The 20,650-nt window shown below is 36.6% G+C and overlaps 1 protein-coding gene across 3 annotated transcripts in view; it reads left to right on the forward strand.

Moving 5' to 3' along the window:
* SLC9A3 (solute carrier family 9 member A3) overlaps nt 1–20,650 on the forward strand; it is a 56,154-nt gene that overhangs the window by 6,241 nt on the left and 29,263 nt on the right. For all 3 annotated transcript variants that reach the window (XM_077785434.2, XM_021540506.4, XM_077785436.2), the window contains exon 2: nt 18,431–18,733. In XM_077785434.2, coding sequence (XP_077641560.1) covers nt 18,431–18,733 — 303 coding nt within the window. The remainder of the gene's footprint in view (nt 1–18,430; nt 18,734–20,650) is intronic.

Here is a 20,650-nt window from a genome sequence, read left to right on the forward strand (position 1 = left end):
GATCTCTGCCATCAATTACTTTCAGGCACCTGTGTGCAAAGTGCTCGGCGTTCTCTGCAGAACAATGGAATCCTTTTAATACTGTAGTCTTAGGATTGTTGAAACCATTGATTTACTGTCTTCAGAGCTCAAGCCACTTATTACCAAGAGCTATCTACAAATCCCCGAAGTCACTGTAAATCTCTTATGTGGTAATGCAGCAGACCACAGCCCCACAAGAAATAAGACCAAGCAGCAAATCCTTCTGGATGTACAGAGGTTTATCAAGTGAAAGGCTCTGAGGTCCCCCTTTGTTTTTTGCGGACCATTGTGTTTTATAGATGTTTAACTGGGAAGATGGTACTGGAAATCCTGAATTATTATCTTTGTTTGACACATACAACCAGAAGCCTGTCAAAAAGCAGTAGTTTTACCACAAGTTTGCTTTAAGAAATGTTTGGAATCCAACTAAAAGAGTTTCCCCCCGCTATTTACCAGAGTTTTAATTGCTTTGAATTAAAGGGCAAGTGGGTTACTTAGTTCTGCTGTATCTTTCGTATGGTTCACTCTATTCCAAGATGAAATGTTGAGTCTAAAGTCATAGAAGAATATTTCTTATCTGAATATTCTTTTTTTTCATTCAGGAAAATGTCTCTGATTTTTCTCTTCTCTCTGCAGCAGTGAAGTTAGACTAATAGCCTGAAGAACTAGAGTCTCTAACTGTTATTCAGTTTGTTGTCAAGTGGTAACCATTTAAAATGAGAGACCATTGAAACAGTCTTGGTAAACCACAGAGCATGGTGGATTGACTGTGTTGCAATACTTTGTTTCCTTTTGTAAAGCAATTTGCAGAGTATTTACCCCTGTGGAAGGAGTGACTTGATACCCAATTGGCTGCTATGTAAAGCACCGTAAAGTCATAAATACTGAAACTACTGGCTGACAAGGAAGAGCTGATCAAGATGGAATGCAAGACATCAAGTGGAAACACTTTTAATTAAGGCACGAATATTTAATGTTCATTCATGGAAGAAGAAAACTGGAAGGTATTCTGAAAGTCCTGCACAATAACAGAGGTTTTAAGTAGTTTTAGTAGTTAAGTAGTAGTCTGGAGAGTTTACTCCTTCCATTAAATGAATATAGAAACAGTAATTCTGGATTCATTAAAATGTGTCTAGGAGAGAAGTTCTGCTTTTATCTATTGAAAGAAAAAATGCCTTTGTTTTTGCCAAAGCCAAATATAAAATAGCAGTAGTCACACACCAGGGAAGGGAATCTCAGTGTAGATTGTAGATTGGTTTTTAAAAACATGTCGTTATGATTATTTCTGCTTCAATTACAATTTTTTAAATATGGTGGGGGTAAAGTTTGAACTAGTATCTTTATGGATTCAGCCAGTTTCACAAGTTAAGCTTTGAGGAAAATATTAAATATTAAGAAACCAGTAAAGGTCTTGAGACAAGATTTCAAAATTAAAATCGCCCAGTTGCAAATAGATTGTAAACTGATGGAGAGACTTGCTAGCTCCTTTATTAAAATTAATATTGTTTCATTGGTTTGGTAATATAATAATATTTCAGGGACTAGGTGATACCAGTTAGTATAAGATAGCTTTATGTTAATGTTATGTTAATGCTAATATTGATACATTAACAGTTTTACTGGAGGTAGAGTTGTTACGTGATCATACATAAAACTAAATATAGGTATAGTTTGGAGATACTGCAATCCTACTCCAGTGAAATACCAAACTGGTGAATATCTAGATGCAAAATTTCAGACCTTGGCAGCTTAGATATATGCTTAGGAAATTCAGTTAATAAATGCTACTTAGTGGCTTAAGTGATTAAAATATTAATTCCACAATGACTGAAGCAGTCTTTGAATGCTTGATCTTCTGTCTATGCACAGTCTAGAATTTGAAGTTCTCTAAAACCTGGTTTGAATTAAATATCCAGATTTTCTTTTGAAATAATTCTGACTCTAAGCTATTCCATCCTATTTGGTTTTGGGAATGATTTTGGGGCAATAGTGAAAGGGGGAAAGCCGTTGGATACTGGGTCTCCTATAGAGTTCACAGAATCATAAAATAATAGTGTCATAGGCTTGTTGAGGTTGGAAGGTGCAATATCTGGTCCTATGCTCCAGCTCACCCAGGGTGACCTACAGCTCCTTGCCACGATCATGTCCAGACAACTTTTGATTATTTTCAAGGATGGAGGCTCCACAACCCTTCTGGGCAGCCTTTGCCAGTGGTTCACCACCCTCACACCTCTGCCAAGCTGCTCTGCAGCTGGGTGGCCCCCTACATATACTGGTGTCCAGGGTTGTTCCCCATCAATTGTAGGACTCTGCACTTCTCTTTGCCAAACTTTACAAGGTTCCTGTCAGCTCATTTCTCCATTCTGTCAAGATCCCTCTGCATAGCAGCCTGACTCTCTGGCCTATCAGCCACTCCTCTAAATTTGTGTCATCAGTCAAATTGCAGGGGGTACTCTCTGCCCCATCATTCAGACCATTAGTGAAGATGTTAAACAGGACTGGACTCAGTACAGACCCCCCGGGGTTCACCTCTAGTTACCACTCTCCAACTATACTTTGCACCACTGATCACCACCCTCAAGGTCTGTCCATTCATCCAGTTTTCAATCCACCCCACAGCAGCCCATCCACCCCCTACAGCATCAGCCTGAGGCTGCTCTGGAGGGCAGCGTCAAAGGCTTTATTGACAGCTCATTAGAAACTCATCAGACACTGCTTTCCCCTCATCTTCCATGTGCATCACTTTATTTTTATCAGGTTAGTCAAGCACTTTCATGTAGTGAAACATGCTGACTCGTCCTGAGAAATTTCTTGTCTCCTAAGTCTGTTTACCGAATTAATTGCTCTATCGGTTAGATTTGCAGAACCTTGGATTAGTAAGGTGGACCTTTATCTACATCTTACCTGGTCAAAGAAAGCAACATTTTTGTATGCAGTTGGTACACTTTGGTTAGCTGCTACAAAATTACACACTACAGAGAAGAGTACAAGGTGGTCATATAATGGCCACATGGTCATGCCATCATGAATTAAGTAACGGAATGACAATGTACCAGCATACTTTAACTCTCCTATAAGCTAGGTGCTCCCTGATCAGATGGGCTTCAATTTTCTATTATGAATGGCTTTCACTCATATGTCACTCACCCTTCTGTCTTCTCTTACCTGGTACAGTGTGAGTTTCATTTCTTATTTTAGCCAAAGCTTTCTCCAGGATGAACTGATATTCTAATGAGTAGTAATACTTGATGGGAACATACAGTGAGATCTGTTAACTTGTGGTACCAAGCTCAACCGTGGTGTTCATAGTGTATCCTGTTTCCTGCAAATCCCTCTCCTACACACAAGCTATATGCCAGAAAAGTACACCTGTGTGGTTCTTCTCCATACTGTCCAGCTATTACTTCTGCGTCTTCCACTTGCAGCACTGGCACTTTGCAACCTCGTCTCAGTTTGTCCATTCCTTCCCAAAATTATACTCATTTAGCTAACTTCATTTTGCTTCATGAAGAACTGTGTAAACTCTGACTCTTGATAGGATGACATTTCAGGTATTCAGCTGGTGTTTTGTCTAGAAACATTATTGAATTGTAGATAAAGATATTTTGAACTCATTTATTTGGTCAGATCAGCTGCTGTGGTGCTCATTAGTGGAGGATAGTGTAATTTTTTTTTCTAAGTAGAACTACTTCTTAAATGCTGTGTTTATTCTAGTTTCTCCACTGTTTCTCTTACTACCATGAAAGCCATGCAGAAAAGAAATCACAAATGACTTTATAGGCAAAAAACTATTTGAATTTGCGTGCACAATCTTTCTGGTGTAATGAGTTGAGAAAGATAGTCTACATCCAAAAAAATGAACACTTTTGAACTGAGCAGTGCCCTGATCAAGAATGAAAAAAGTATGATAAGAGGTATGAGAAGAAGGGCAGAATGGAAGCTACAGATGATGGTGCTATTAGACAAGCCTTGGAAACATTGGCATTATATTGTGAAAGAACAAGAAAAAGAGCAGAAAGAATCTCCATATTTACATTCAAAACCTAACAAGCACATAAATGTATTAATTAATTTCTCAATTTCTGTTACTTTATTATCACAAAGATAAGCATTTGACTGTCATTAAAGGTTTTCTGTTAAAATATTTTCTATTAATTGAAAGAATTTTGTCATAAACTACTGCCTGACAGATTCTATCAAGATGTCTGTTAATCATAATGTCTTATCATGAGTTAGCAATGTAAGAGTTTTTGGGACTTTGCTCTGTAGACCTTTGAGAGGATTGCTTTTGCTCTTGGGCAATCTGTCCTCAGGAGGACCCATCTTTAGTCCTGAGGACAGATCTCCATGTTATCCGGTGGAGTACAGTGTACCTGCTGTACAGGCAGCATTTCTTAGAGAAGATGAATAGGCATCAAATCACTGAGCATCAGTTTTTTCAGCTCACTGTCATGCTAAGTATAAATGAGGGAGCCAGAGCCACCCTTCTACCTGCTCCCAAAAATTCTATAAATCTTCTGGGATATTCGAAGCTGGATCTGCCAATTGCTGCATGGAGCAAAGTCTTATGATTCAAGGCAAGAATAAAAGATAGGTTAGCAGCTCACTCAGGCTAGATATCTAAATGGTTGTGTAGCATCTATAACAGAGATGAATCTTTTACCAGTGAAAACTTACATTACTTAAGCAGTATAAGTGCTTGGAAAAGGAAGGCAGGTTTTGTTAATTTCTCCATGACAAAATTTAGGAAAAAAGCCAACACTCCTCCAAAATTTTTGTTAGAAATAAAGAACATAACAAGTTCAGAAAATTCAACTTTTTTTTCAGTATGATAGATACGGCACCAAAGTCAGTGAAAAGTAAAATTTTGTAATTCATCTTCCCGCTTCTCTGCTCAAGTTAATTCAATAAATTTTCAAACATTCTCTGATCTGAGGGTGAGGTTATTACAATTTACATGATCTTAAAAAAAGGACTATCACATTTACCATGGACTTGAGGAGAGCAGCAATTCCTTAGTACACAACACATTAATTTTATTTGAACCTTATGTTCCCTAGCCTTTCAGTAAACAGAATAATATTTTGTCTTGAAACATCTTGAATACTTGTACTGAAGAAAATTATAATTAAGAGATAAGCTAAATTTTTTTGAACAAAAATTATTACTTTCAAGCACTCATAAAGGCATCTTAATTCTTTAGCCTTTCTTAAGAAATACAGCACAGTTGACCTTACTAAAGACCATAATTTTTAAGGCATGTTCACTTGAATAATGCTATTTGGTGTTTGAAAGTATGAGGATGTAAAAACAGCAGGAGGAAGTATGAAGTTTCCTTCTGTTTATTGTGATTTATGAGTAAAGATTAAAAGCAGTCCAAGATAAACCTGCCACTGCAAGTGGAAATTCAGCTTGTATGTGGGTACTGAAGGGCTTGTGTCAGGAAAGACCTATGCAAATGTAAAGGAGAATGGTCTTACATTTTACTCTTGCTGCCTGATCTAGCATGTGTTGTCTGTTGCATTTTGGAAGACCCCAATGCCTTGAAAGTCAGTAGAATCTTATTGATTCTACTGATGTGAGAAATGCTGTCTGATTATAGGGAGTTGAAGAAGAACCAGTGCCAATGGTAGGGTTTCTGCTGTAGTGCCTAAAACACAGAATCATGGATGCAGCCAGGACAGGATTAATTTTTGCAGCAGCCAGGAGGGGCTTGGCTAGGAGGTGATTCTGTACCCTTTAAGTCATTTTCTGGGGAGGATGGGAGGGTTCCGACTCTGGGTTGGGTTGTGAGGCAGAGCAGGGTCAGGGTACTGCCAGAGGTTTTCTGAGGGGTGGACAATAACGTGTGAATCAGTCACCTTTTTTCTTTTACTGCTCCGGCATTAGTATTGCTCCTTGTTTTATTTTATTGTTGCTTCCTGGGCTGCATTAAAAGCAGCATGGCTGGGAGGTCAAGGTGGGATGATTCTCCCTCTGCTCTGCCCTGGTGAGAGCCTGTCTGGAGTACTGGAGTACAGCTCTGGAGTCCTCAGTACAGGAAGGAAAGGGACCTGTTGGAGCAGGTCCTGAGGAAGCCACCCAGCTGAACAGAAGGTAGGAGCACCTCTCCTATTAAGACAAGCTGAGAACATTCAGGTTGTTTGAGAGAGACCTCTGGGAAGACCTCATTGTTGTCTCTCAGTATACTTAAAGGGCGCCTAAAACAAAGACTGGGGCAGACTTTTAGCACGGCCTGCTGGGGTAGAGCTAGGACTAATGGTTGCTAACTGAAAGATTCAGGATACATAGAAGGAAGAAATTTTTTATGACAATGGTGGTGAAACACTTACCCAGATTACCCAGAGCAGATTACCCAGAGAGATGATAGATGCTCAGTCTCTGGAAATATTCAAAGCCAGGCTGGATGGGTCTTTGAGCAATATGATCTAGTTGAAGGCATCCCTGCTCATTGCAGGGGGATTGGAGTAGATGACCTTCAAAGGTCTCTTCAAATCGTAACTACTTTAGAATTCAACTGAAGTTTAATTCTTATGTATGTGGCAATAAAAGTAAAAAAGAGGCACTACTATGGATAGTTGAGTAATATTTGTTTCACACTGAATTCTTACTGCTCCCAAAATTTAATTTCTGCACAGATATTTTTAGGAATATATGCAAAATCTTTCCCATGTTGGAAGGGATCTAACTATATGAAGCACACTCTTTTACAATGAAAAGAATCTTATGTTGATATGACTTTGTACTATATATCATACAACAGAATCATGCTTAGTCTATGTATGTGACATTCTGGGATTTTTTTACTTAGGAAGGGATTTGTGTCTAGTTTCTACCTTTCTTTTTGCTTGTAATAAACAGTCATCTTAAGTACCCAAAATATTTAAGTTGTGAGCTGGCCTTCAAATACAGCTTTAGCCAGTTGTTTTGTTCCCTTCCTTTTTATTTCTTAACTGTGGAAAGTAATGTTAAACTAATCTCCTTTTGAACTCATTTTGCTTGTGCATGCATTACAAAACACAAATACATTACTGAAAAAAACAGCTGTTTTACCACCTTCCTAGTGCATTTCAAAACATCAAAGCTATTTCTTGCGTACTAAGTTTTGGAGTATAAGGACCCTAATTAAAGTACAGTTCTTCCTGCTGCTACCATTGTGCACATTACCTCTCAAATGAGATAATGAAGGTATGAGAGTTAACATGTTACTTAACTGGAGAAGCTGTAGAGACAAAAATCAAAAGTCAAATCAAAAGCTAAAGCACACTGAATGACAGCAGGATCTCAGAGCCATTTGCAGAATAAAATCAGAGTGATATAAACTAAAATACATCTTGCCCTTAAGTCCAAGGGAAAATAAATCACATATCTGGATTTCTGAGCAAATTTGTTTTCTTATGGGCAGGAATGAGTGCATTCAATAACAAAGCATGTCACATTTTCTGTTTTCTATTGCCTAACCCAGAAACTTACAGGCTGATTGGTGAAAATTGTGGTTTTTTAATAGACAGAGTACTGTGTAACTATTGTAACATGATAATTGTTTCCTCTTTCTTTATCACAAATCACCTTGCTCAATTTTTCACCATATTCTTTCTGACTAGCACTACTAATGTTAAAAGAGCCAGTCTGTCATGAAATAAATACTATAATGTATTCTCCATAATAGTATATGGACAAACACATAAGAGACATGTTATGTCTAGAGCATTCTTAAAGACGTAAGTTTTTACTTGCTTCACCATTTTTTGACAAACCTCTGGGATCATAAACCATTCACTGATATGTTTCCAAAGCCCTAAAAAATTAAATAATTGTGGAATCATAGAATGTTTTGTGTTGGAAGGGACCTTAAAGATCATTTTGTCCCAACTCTCCTGCGTGGGCAAACACATTTATTTCCCTAGACCAGGTTACCCACAGCTGCATCCAGCCTGGTCATGAACGTCTCTAGGGATTGGGAGTCCACAAACTCTCTGGAAACCTGTTCCAGTGCCTCACCACCCTTACAGCAAAGAATTTCTTCCTAGTATCTACCCTCCTTCAGCTTAAGGCCATTTTCCTCTTGTCCTTTCACTATGTGTCCATAGGAAAAGTCCCTCTCCAGCTTTCTTGCAGTCCCCCTTTAGCTACTGTAAGGTTGCTATAAGGTCTTCCCAGAGCCTTCTCTTCTCCAGGCTAAACAACTCCAACTCTCCCGTTCTGTCTTCATAGCAGAAGTGCTCCAGTCCTATGATCAACTTAGTTGCCTCCTCTGAACCTGTTACAGCAGGTCTATGCCTTTCCTCTGCTGGGGACCTCACAGCTGGATGCAGAACTCCAGGTGGGGTCTCACCAGAGCAGAGTGGAAGAGCAGGATGTCCTCCCTTGCCCTGCTGTCCATGCTGCTTTGGATGCAGCCTGGTCTACAAGTGGATTTCTAGGCTGTGAACTCACACTGCTGAATTGTGTTGAGCTTGGGAAGAGACTTCATCTGTTGTCATTCTGGACACCTTATGTCAACAGGGAGTGTTTATCTTAAAAGTATTTCTAACTTTTTGGTTAAAAATCTCACCTAGAAGATCTGAGATGACCAAATTTCTGGCACATATATACAATATATTTGGGTCTCTGAAATGATGTACAAGAGTTGTAGTCCACCATGAAACTCTTCTCTTACCAAGCTGATGGAGAATCTCTTCTCCAACATATCACTGACAAAACTTCGTAGCTTTTCAAGGAGTGCTACTTCACTTCTGTGTGTTTGCTTGGTTGTTTTTTGTTTTTTTGTTTTTTTTTTTTTTTTTTTTTGTTTTTTTTTGGGTTTTTTTTTGTTTTGTTTTGTTTTTTTTTTTTTTTTTTTTCCTGTGGGCATCACTAGTGAATTTGAATACCATAACACTTATTTAATTTACTGCTGTAGTCAGGAATACTTCCACTGTAATTCCATGCTATTCCACTTGTATTAATTAAAATCTTACTGGGGTGGAATGCAAGGGGCAGGAAACAAGCCAGTCTGCAGTGTCTGAAAAAAAGTACTTTCCTACCCCATGACCTGCAGCAGCCTTCATAGCTATTTACCCTAGCCCTTAGGGTATAATTATGTCCCTTATGCCCTTCCTAGCAGCAACAATCCTAACTAAGCCTTGCTGGAAGCAGTAGAGGGGAAGAAGAGAAAGTCCCTACCATATAAGGACGTTGTCAGAGTTTCAGCCTACTATTGGTATTCATTAAATTATTTCTTCCTCATCTTCTTTTTCATTGTTTACTGAAGACCTCAGCCAGGGAGAACTGATTCTGGTTTTTATTTAGGCTTTGGTAATTCTTTACACAATTTATCATACAACAGAACAACTGCTTCCTATATTACTAGTAACCCATTTCTATGCAGATTTTTATCTGTATGAACAGATGCCAAAATATTCCCATGAGGATGTCTTAGTTTCAATTAATTTATCATATTAAAATGAAGGTTGAAAGGAAAAAAATTAAAATTCATAGTGTGAAACTCAGTTCTTGGCATTTCTTTATTTAACCCACGTTACTGGAAAATAGTTTGGTATTTTAAAACTAAAAAAATGCATACACTATCTGTAAATAACTTTCAGTGAATCTTTAAAGATTCACTGAATTTAAAGCTGGAGCAGTTGCAATATATTGCAACTTAATTATAATACCTTTACATAGCAAGTGAAGCAGTTTTATGATTCTTTTACTGTCCTGTTTTATATCCTCTACTATACTTCAAGGTGTTTCTACTATGTACTTTGCTCTCATTTTGAAATATTATTTTTGACTGTTCCCATTTTTCTTTCAGTGCCGTTCAGTTCCATAAGGGCCAAATGCTACCAGACTGGCAGTGTAGTGGGACTGCCCCTTCAAAAAAGAACTATTTAGCATAATTATGATAAACTGTGCCTGACTGTTTAAACTTCATTATGTTCTAAGTGCTTATAGAGGTAATAGTTTCTTACTTACACACTTTGAGTTTGGCTTGAGGCTATCTTACTATGTTATGACCTATCAGCTGGGAACCTTGACCTGTATGTTGGTTACATTTTTAATTGCTAACATATTTTGTTAATTGTTCACCTACAGAGAACAGCTACCTAAAATTTCCTCCTTAATGAGTTCATTACAATGCTGTACACTTTGTAAATGGTGACCATTACATGTGTGACAAGTAACGAGAGCTTTCTTGAGCTGGATTAAACCAAACTCAAACCAGTCCCTCCATATGAAGAACTTTTGTGCCTTGCTTAGGAAAAATATGTCCAAGAATAATTATAAATAACATTAATATGCATGCTCACGTAGTATATTTTAAGACAGTACCAAGATCCAATACTAAAAGTGGCTTTTACCTCTTGTGTACAATATATGTATATTGCATCTCTGAATTTCTTCAGATATAAAATAACTCCCAAGTTTATTTCAATAAATCTCTCCTTTTTTTTCTAGATTGGGTAAAAGCATAAGGTACTGATTAATAAAATAATTTCATGTCTGTCTAAGGATTATTGATAGAAGAAATCCTTAAAACCTCTTTTCTTAAGAGATTTTTGCCTGTTCTATATAAACAATTCAAAATGGTAACATCAATTCATAACACTTGTTTTGTTGTTGCAAGGTCCATAGAACAGAATTCAAAGTACTATAAAATATGCTATCAGTCCCCTGAGCAGGAAAAAAATCTAAGCACACTTTGTTGATAAAGATTAGAGAGGCAAATATAGACTAATAATGATCAGCTTCAGTTCTGACAAGTCTGCCCAAACACTTCCTGGACAAACTAGAAATGCAGTTGAATGCTTTGAATCCTTGCTTCAACTGAAGCACTCTTAGAACACAATGGAAGATTTTTTCCTTTAATTTAAGCCTAAATTCATCTGCCGATAAGACAGGATAAAAAAATTTCTGTGTGGATAAAGAAAAGATGAGATAAAAGCATGGAACAATAAGAGGATTGCTTTTCAGCCACATGAAATCACTAGAGTTTTGGACAGGTGTTATGCAGGGCTTTGGTTTTGCTCTTTTTTTGATTTACCACTACACAGATGTGGGCCTTCCTGCTGAAGGTTTCTGAGGACATATTTCTGCAGGCATTATCAGTATTCACGTAGATCTGGCTATTGTACAAGGAAAAATATATAATCCTAAGTACTAGGGGAAGGGATGTAATACAGTAATACGAAAGGCAGTTTCACTCAGACACCATGACAGGAACGGACATGAGAATGGGAAGGGGGAGAGAGGTACACCTGTACAAAGTGAATACAGGGTGACTGTGAGTCACCAGTGTGATAAAGAGTCCAGGATGTAGCTGAACTATAGATTGTGATAGGAAATTATTAATGCTGTTGGACCTGCTTCTACTATGACTCATGCAGAATGCAGTCTATATTTCTGATGGCTCTGAATCCACAAAGGTGAACTCAGATTGAAACAGGCAGAGCTGAAGACAGAAAAGAAGTAGTTTACTTTCAAAAACCAGAGACAAGCAGCAAAAAGACAGTATGTTTTTCTGCCTGCTTATATAATATAAAATTAAGGAATTATTATTAGGGCAAACCAGCCATTTAAGAAAATTGATATCATTTCCACAAAAGAAAATGGACATAAAATATCTGTGAATGAGTTCAGGCTAGAAATCAGAATGAAGTCTCTAACTGTGATGAGGGCTGGTGGTGTGCCTTCACATAGACTTAGCTGGAGCAATAAACCTCTGAGATGAGGATCATTAAATATGATGGTGTTATAATTAAGGTCTGGATAAACAGCTAAATAGCCCTTCTAATATTTATGGTTCTTGATGAGAATTCCCAGATACTCTGTGCAGGCTACATAAGCAGCTGTAATTAGTTGAAAGGTGTGCTTATGGCTTTGCAGGAAAGAAATGCTGTGTTTGCTAAAGTAGGAAACTCGGGAAGTCAAGTCATGAAAGACATGTTAACAAAGAGATCCAGTACAACGGAGGCCAGTGCACAGAAGAATGCAAAACTGGTGCATCTGTGAAAATAATACAGATTACAAGGACAGAGCTGAAAATGGAAGACTTGAAAGTATAAAGAAATCAAGTGTAGCATGTGCAGGAAGTTTATTGGGTAGGTGGGCATGACTGTTGAGAAGTAAAGGGAGCCATATCAGAAGATAGGGGAATTATAAACAAGTAAAACTTCTTAAACAGGAAATGGTATCAAAAGCCTTCTCTTAGTAAAGAGTAGAGTAAGTAGATATTAGACTTATCAGCAAAACTTCTGGAGAAATTTGAGATTAAAGTGGTAGTATAAATAACAGCCCAATAAACAGAAGAGAAAGTAACTGTAGCATTGAAGAAAACTAATAAAAACTGCCAACATGATTAAAAATGAAACCAAAAATGGTCATTATGGTTAAGCAATTTTCTAAACCGTTGCAATGGGGGAGTTTGCTAAGGATTTTGTGCTATCCATTTTATAAGAAAAAAATCACTGTTAGATTGAACAAGGTTATGTGCAGACTGGGACTGACATACACTGCCCTCAGTATCATGAGAGGATCACGGCACACACCAGAGGAAGCCAATTAAAGCTCAGTGATTATATGAGACCCTGAGACCCTTGGTAAACCAAGAGTGAGAATTTTAAAATAGTAACTGCTCAGCTGCTTTTTTTACTTGAATAACTGAATGGGAAATCATCTCCAAATAATCTAATCTAATCTAATCTAATCTAATCTAATCTAATCTAATCTAATCTAATCTAATCCCTGTTAATCTGTTAAAGGAGTTTGCAGACAAAAAAAAGCAAACGTAGAAAATACACAATTGTCTCTGTCCCAGCATCTATACACAGTTCCTACACCATGAATGCTGCACTCTCTTGCAGGGGTGTTTATTGCCTGTATGTATTTCTACAGGACTGCTGCTTCTTTCTTGGTATGAGAGATGTAGCTGGTCAGTCTGAGCTGTGACCCACTACATGGTTGCAACTAAAGTGTGGGGCTATGGAGCAAGAGCATGCCCAGGGATCCATGTCTTTTAGGCATGGGAGAACCAAAATGATAATTTCTAGAAAATGCATGCTCTATATTATATTTTAGAGGGTTTGGCCATGTCTTATTCAGGTAAACCAACATAATAGCTGTTGGTCAGGGCTTTCCAGAGTCTTTTAAACTACATTACTGACCAGCTACAGTTGATAAAGTTTAGGTCACAAATCAGTATTTGACTATATTTTGAGCTATTATGCAGGCAAGGTAAAGCAGATTTTTCCTCCAGGTATGCTATAGGAATTTTTTGCTGTTCAACTACTGGAAGATATTTAGAGGAAAGAGTTCTCTTTGGGCAGAATATTCTTCTGTGTAATTTATTATATCTTCTCTTAAAAAGTTTCTTGTGCTATTACAAAAATCTGATTGTGTGCTACCTTGGAGATAGTGTTATTTGCATCTCTGAAAAGTAAAGAAGCTCAAAGGGGCTTGCAGTGTTTTGCTCTCAATTTGGTCAATGGCAAGGGTTTTCACCAGCTACAGAGAATCAAGTCTTGGAGGTCCAATCAGAAGCACCCATGGCCTGATAAGTATGATAACTTTAACTTTTTAAGTGAAAATAAAGAGTCAGAACTGGAAAACTGACTAATAAGGGAGTGTCAGTGCGTATTTGAACAACTAGTAAAAATGCAGATAGGAATCATCATGCCTGCCACTAACCCTGATAAGAGGAGCTTATAAATGTTTGCAGATTCATATCTATGCTTTCACAGAAACTATGGAAATTATAGGCTCATCATATTTTAATTTTCTAAATTATTTTATGTGTCCTTGGATTTTATCCAAAGATACATGGAAAAAAATCAGCAGAGAATTATCATCATTATTATACATCAAGTCTTGATTTCTGTGCATGGCATATTGTGTACTGTGCACATGCAGTAGGTTTTGTGATTGACTGGAACAGTGATACTAGCTGCAAAAATAATTTTACTGTTTTCAGAGACTTGATTTTACAGTATCAAAGTTAATATAATTAATCATTTGAAATAGTGTTGAAATAACTGCATAAATCCTGAAATTTAGCAGTATTTTAAATAGGTTGTTTCAGATTTTTGTTTTTGCAGTGCTGTATTTTCAAAAAGTTGTAAATCTATCTTGAATCGTTCATTTCAGATGAAAATAATGCAAAAAAAATCTAGATCTAAGATACTAAATTATTTCCTTTGATAAGAAAAAATCACTATTGATTAAAAATAGGTTTTGTTAGAGATAATTTAAAAAATAAGTGGAAACCCTACATCAGAAAAAAATTTTAGGTATCTACAAATATTACATCTTGAAGATGAATTGTACAGTATCTCTTCTTTATTATTTTTAAATTAATTTTTCCTTTCTTTTAACCAGTCTTCATGACTTCATTTCTTTGATTAAGTGAGAAAAAGCTTATTCTGTTAAATTACATCTCCCAAAACAGTCATAGATGGCATTAGAAAGCAAGAGATACTTCATTGAATGCTGTAAATTCCACAGAAAGACTTAATCTAAGTTACTGCATTTATAAAAAGCCATGAATCCCAATTTACTTCTTAAAGTATGTTTCATTCTTTGAGTCAAAGAAAGTGTTTCCAGCCACCACATCATAGATTGCTAATTTATTTTGTCTTTCTTGTCAGATAGCTTAAATATCACAGGTCCTTTTCCTAGCTCTCAAAGGAAACACCTGAAAAAAATCACAGGATGTTTACACTGTGTAACTGTACCTTATTTTGTAGAAAGCTTCTAATTTGGTAATGCTCAGCTTGAATTTAAACACAGTTTACCCTGTAGCCAGTCCAACCCATTTTCAAACCAAGTATAGCATGTACTGGAAGGGAGGCAGACGTTTCACTTTTTCTTTAATATTGTATCTAGACTTAGGTAGAAGAATTCCAAATTATAAATGTTAAAATGATAAATGTAAGAATTTATAGATCACAAAATTGTCCTGTGCACAGTTATTTCTTCTATGCCATGAACTGACTACAGGTGCTCTTTCTTTGCCCTTTTCCTCATCTCATTAAAATATATTAATGTATTTTTCTTTATTAACAGTGGTGAAAGTAGATAATTTCATTTCTGGGTCTGTAACAGGGTAATTTATCTGAGCAGCACTGCATGCTATCCTCCTTCCTGATAGTTGAAATTTCTTTCACATCAGAATCAAACTAAACTCTCTGTCCATTAGGAGTTTACAAACCTTGCTGGATGGTATTTTGCTCCTCAGTCAGGTGAAACACCTAGTCATGCTAGACATTTAGCTGTAATTAAAGCTTCCAGTTCCACTTTGTCATGGGGACACAATTAATTTTGTGGGACAGTTTTTGGATCTCTTTTAGACAGTAAAGGCAACTTCGTGAAACTTTATGGAAGTGCCATCTTTCTGTGAGTTTGTAATACTCTCAGAATATATCAGAGACATTGCTTCAGAATAATGAATTGCAAAAATAAACATTAAGGAGTGAATTTGGAAGTAACCTATCTCTATCAAATTCCACAAATGTAATAACTACTCATAATATACAATCTTGATTAAATATATTTTATAGACATATCCAGAAAAAAACAATCAATCTATGTAGGTGCAAATATGAGGTCAAACATTAATCTAAGTTCCAATTGCATTTCAATTCTAAGCTATTTTATTAAATTTCATCAGTTGTGGTATTTTCCTTTTACTTATTTATATGCTTATAGACATATTTCTGTTAATCATATAGCATGCTATCTGTCTGAAGAGTTAGCTAGGCAGTTATCTTAAAACAAATACAGTCTGGTTTTCAGATTTTGCTTGGGCCAAATACAAAAATGAAAAAAAGGCTTCTCTAGACCCCATTCATGCAATAACTTTCCTGTTCATGGCGTCCATCCTTAAACTAACAGAGCAGAAGAATTTAATGCTGATAATATTAAAATCTGGCACAGGTAATCAGTGGCTGGAGTTAAAGGGGACTGAGACAGATAAGACAGAGTTGATTAACTGGGAAAATGCAACTTTTAGGAGACAATATTATAACCAAAATCAGATTGGCTTCACAGAATTCAAAACTGGTTTTGTTTGAAAAGGGGAGAATCCTACAGAATATGAAATTTTAGCTTGACATTTTTTTTCCCCTGATTTACCTAGTTTTAAAATGTCTTCACAGGTTCATTTTAAATTTTTAACTTTAACTTCTTGTAGTCATGGCTTATCTGCTAACATAAGAGTAGGAAAAACAGACTTTGGTTAGTAAGACTAGCTTAGCAACATTCATTTTCAGGGATAAGGAGATAATCCCCTCTCTGTGAGGTGATAAATTAGTTGATAATTCACTGACTAGAAATTCAAGGAATCAAGAATGACTAGCAGGAAGGACTTTCGAGAAGCTAAATGCCACAATTTGTACACAGGGAATAGTAGCTAGTTTACTTTTCTTCATTTAATTTCCTCTCTCTTCTTTTTTAATGCAAGCCCAAGGGATTTTATAACAAAGAGAGGAAACTTAACAGGAAAAACAGAGTGTTTGTTTCTGTGAAGTGTCATTCATCTCTTCATTACATGACACCGATGATATAGACAGCTGGCATGGTTTAGCCAGCTTCACTGAATGCAGTTTGTTTTTGTGTCTGATTGCTTTTGTATTAATCCCACTTTTTAGCTGTGTTCCAACATGTTTTCAAGTCTTGTCTGCAAACACTCAGGAACATCTACATTCACACTCATTATTGCCATAAGTTCTATAGCTTAAAGGAAGCACATTATTGTGGGGCTGCTGTAATGATGATGGTGCCTGTGTAGATGCTGCCAAGGCAAAAGCCGATAGTTCAGGAGTGGGGCCCTTAAAATACCCTAAAAGGTAACTAGTAAATGTTTGACAAGGACAAATACTTGTATGGGAAGAAAAACAGTGGTCTTTCAGTAAAGTAACCTGGTCTAAGATCTTTCCATGGTCATTGGAATGCTTCTTCCACTATGGCTTAAGGGTCTGGAATTCATAATGATGGATTTTTGTCCAAGCTAGCTCTTAGCTAAATTGCATTAGCATTGTAACAGCTTCAACACAGCTGATGTTCGAACTAGGAGAAACTTAGTGGCTCTTACTAAAATTTTCTTTCTGGAGTGTAACTCTCGTTTTCAACACAAAGCTATGTAAGTGAAGCCACATTTATTGGATCAGTTTCACAAAATACCAGGATTCAGGCCGTCTGGGACACATCATTACTTAAGATAAACTGAAGGACAAGCTTACAGAAATCCCCAAGGAACTCAACGAATCCACCCATCCTTATTTATTATCAAACACTTCGGCCTTTTCCTCCTAATTTTATGTTTACTTGACTTCTCTTTTATATAGACTTGACTTCTCTTCTTCCAATATTTCTTTGTAGACTTGACTTCTCTATGTTCTTCTCTCTGCTTTTTTATTTTCTTTTATCTGATACCTATCAAATGCATATGTTTTATCTGATACTATCAAACGCATGTGTTGCCACATGTATTTGCAGTCTTAGTTGTGTTGCTGTCACCTTGAACAGTCTGTTTTTTCTGTCTGGTCGCACCATCTCTCTGTCTCCTTAGACTTGCTCCTGGAACTCAGTAATTTTCCCCCCTTCTAATTATTGGCTAGTCTAATAATTTGACCAAACCATACTGTTGTATATTTTGCTGTGATAGATATCATATATTGTTTGTCTTTATTAACAGATTTTACATACTATCATAAGATACAAATTTTCTGACACCCTATACAAAAAAGGCAGCCTACTGCAGAACCATTCCCCACAAATACATATATGAATGAACCACTGAAGCCTCATTTCTTTCAGAAAGCCTCTGAATTATGAGAAATCCTTATTAGGGATGTCTTGAAGAAAAGGCTCAAAAGGGATTTCCCATGATATAATCTTCATTTTCTGCTGCAGGCTACATTATCAGAATATTTATACATTTAAAAAAGAGTTGTCTTGACACTAGTTCTTCTTTCAGCATCCTTATCATATCTTCCAATAGGCCTGTTAATAAACGAATCATTTTTAAAGACAATAATTAGGAAGCTGGGTGTGTATTTTTAGTAACAGAAATAAACCATAATGTCATCCATTTCCAGGACTTCTCCATTGCTTTTCAGCCTTGCACTTACTGCTTTGCAGAGAACATCATCTTTCCCTAAACAGATATTGTTAAGAGAAGATAATCCGACGAAGGATATAAATGTCATATATTGGCTTCAGATAAAATATGCTGGATAAAATCTGAAGATCAACTCCTTTTTTTTTTATTCTATAAGTGTCTGTATCCCAAACATTCCATGTACGCTTTTGGGTCTAATCAAAATGAAAGCAAAAATTTTGTGTGGAGTCAAAATTGACAGCTAACAACAGTCATTGCTCAAATTGTTTCTCCATTTAATTTTTGACACACTTTTTTTATGTTTCCTTGCAGTTTTCCACTTGTCCCACAAAGTCACTCGGGTGGTACCAGAAAGCGCTCTGCTGATTGTCCTTGGTCTTTTCCTCGGTGGCATTGTATGGGCAGCAGATCACCTTGCCTCCTTCTCCCTGACACCAACTGTATTTTTCTTCTATTTGCTTCCTCCCATTGTTTTGGATGCTGGGTATTTTATGCCAAATAGATTGTTCTTTGGAAATCTTGGCTCCATCCTTTTGTATGCCGTCATTGGGACAGTATGGAATGCTGCCACAACTGGTTTATCTCTCTACGGTGTCTATCTGACAGGAATAATGGGTAAGTTTGATCTGTGAAGATACAATTATGAATGCTACTGTATATACTGTTAGATGGGGGATAAGTTACAATGTAACAACTCTTTCCAGCAGAAAAATTCTATTTTAATGGGAGCAGTTTGTAATATTTTTATCAAATTTAAGAATGACCTTTTCCTTAGGGACAAATCTTCCCTAAGGAAAGTATAAAGGCTACTTGAATCCATGTCTCTTATATTGTCCTGCTCTAAATGTGGGCACACACTTTCAGGATAAAACTCAATGCTAATGGACATCTGGACAAAAATACACACTAAAGGGCTTGTTTCTTTCTGCTGTGATAGAAATCTTAAAAGTTACTCTGAAATGAAAGTGTCTTCCTGAAGTCAGCTTTAGTATTATGTGTTATTTTTACTGCTACTTAATAATAGATTATATTACTCTATTTAATGTTATTGATGCAATTAAGAGTTATTTACAATAAGTGTTATCTAATATTAAGTGGCTCCTGAGAGGGTATATATGCATGACCAATCTACACATCTTGTTTGCATTTTCTGAGTCTGGAAATTGTAACTGAAGATTTAGAGGTTTTACAAAATGAAGTAGCAGATGTCTTATTAAAAGAAAAATAAAAAAACAGAAGCCATTTTCATGGGAGCAGTCCAAAAGGGCTTCATAAAGTGGTTAATGCACAATTTCTATAGACCACAAATCCAAAAAAGTGAGGGTTTTGTATTGCTTGTGGGTGGCCCATCCCTGGCAGTGTTCAAGGCCAGGCTGGATGGGGCTCTGAGCAACCTGGTCTAGCAGAAGGCATCCCAGGTAGTGGTACTGGAGGGCATAAGAAGTCCCATCCAGCACAAACCATTCTATGATTCTAAGACACATTTTGTCTTAATTATACTGTGATGTAAGGGCACAGGTCTGCTAGAAGAGGCACAGACCAGCAGTACTTAATCACTACTTCCATTTAAGACTCATGTTATGTAATTGAAGTTTGTAATATAGACAGCTATGATAGATACATTTTAGATATTCACCTTGTTATGAGTCTTATTTTAGAAGCAGTAATATTTTCTTGGGAAGATACAAAGGTGACAGATCAGATGCAAAAATCATTGACATTTTTAGATAGATAAGAGGTTTACTGTGCTTTAAGCAATATATTTGATCCACAATATCACATTTATAATTAAAATCAGGTGTTCAGAAAGAAAACATATGACAGGGATATTTCTACTGCAGATTGGAAAAAAAATTCTTTATTTAAATATCCAAGATGCTTGGACCAATTAAAAAATATGGCCAAAAATATTTTCTTAAAAACCTGTTCTCAGAAATACAATGTATGATAATTACTTTAAAAATATGTTGCTATAAGTCATTAAAAGGAAAGGATAGATTTCCTTACAACATGTGAAATAGAAAAGTTGACTGTTTTCCAAAATAAAAATTTTAGGAGAAAAATTCACTTAAATTATTCTTCTCCTCCCAATCTGTAAACAACTCATGGCTAACTGCAAAAGCTGGGTTTCATGTGGGTTTCATGGTTATATGTTCTGCTTCATCCGTATGCAAATATTTTAGTGAAAATGCATACTAGAACTCTGAACTTACAGCTACACAGGACAATCACCCCCTACCACAGGTCATAGCTAAAGCTCTACAAGAGAAATTTGGGTATGTTAATAAAGGCGAACAAGAAACTGACATGTCTGGCAAACTTCAATGCTTATAAAGAGCACTATTTGTGTACTGTGGGGACCTGTCTTTGCCGTGAAGACCTACTAGAGGTCTAATTCCAGCTGTAAAAAAGGCCAGATAAGGCTGACCCTGATTCAAACTATGTCATCCTCCAGCAAAGCTGAGTAGGTGTCTGAAATACCTACATGGCACAGACTTACTAATCCACTAAATCTATTGTGTTGACCTCAAA

This window comes from Lonchura striata, chromosome 2, assembly GCF_050655825.1.
Source record: "Lonchura striata isolate lonStrDom1 chromosome 2, ASM5065582v1, whole genome shotgun sequence".
NCBI classification, from domain to species: Eukaryota; Metazoa; Chordata; class Aves; order Passeriformes; family Estrildidae; genus Lonchura; species Lonchura striata.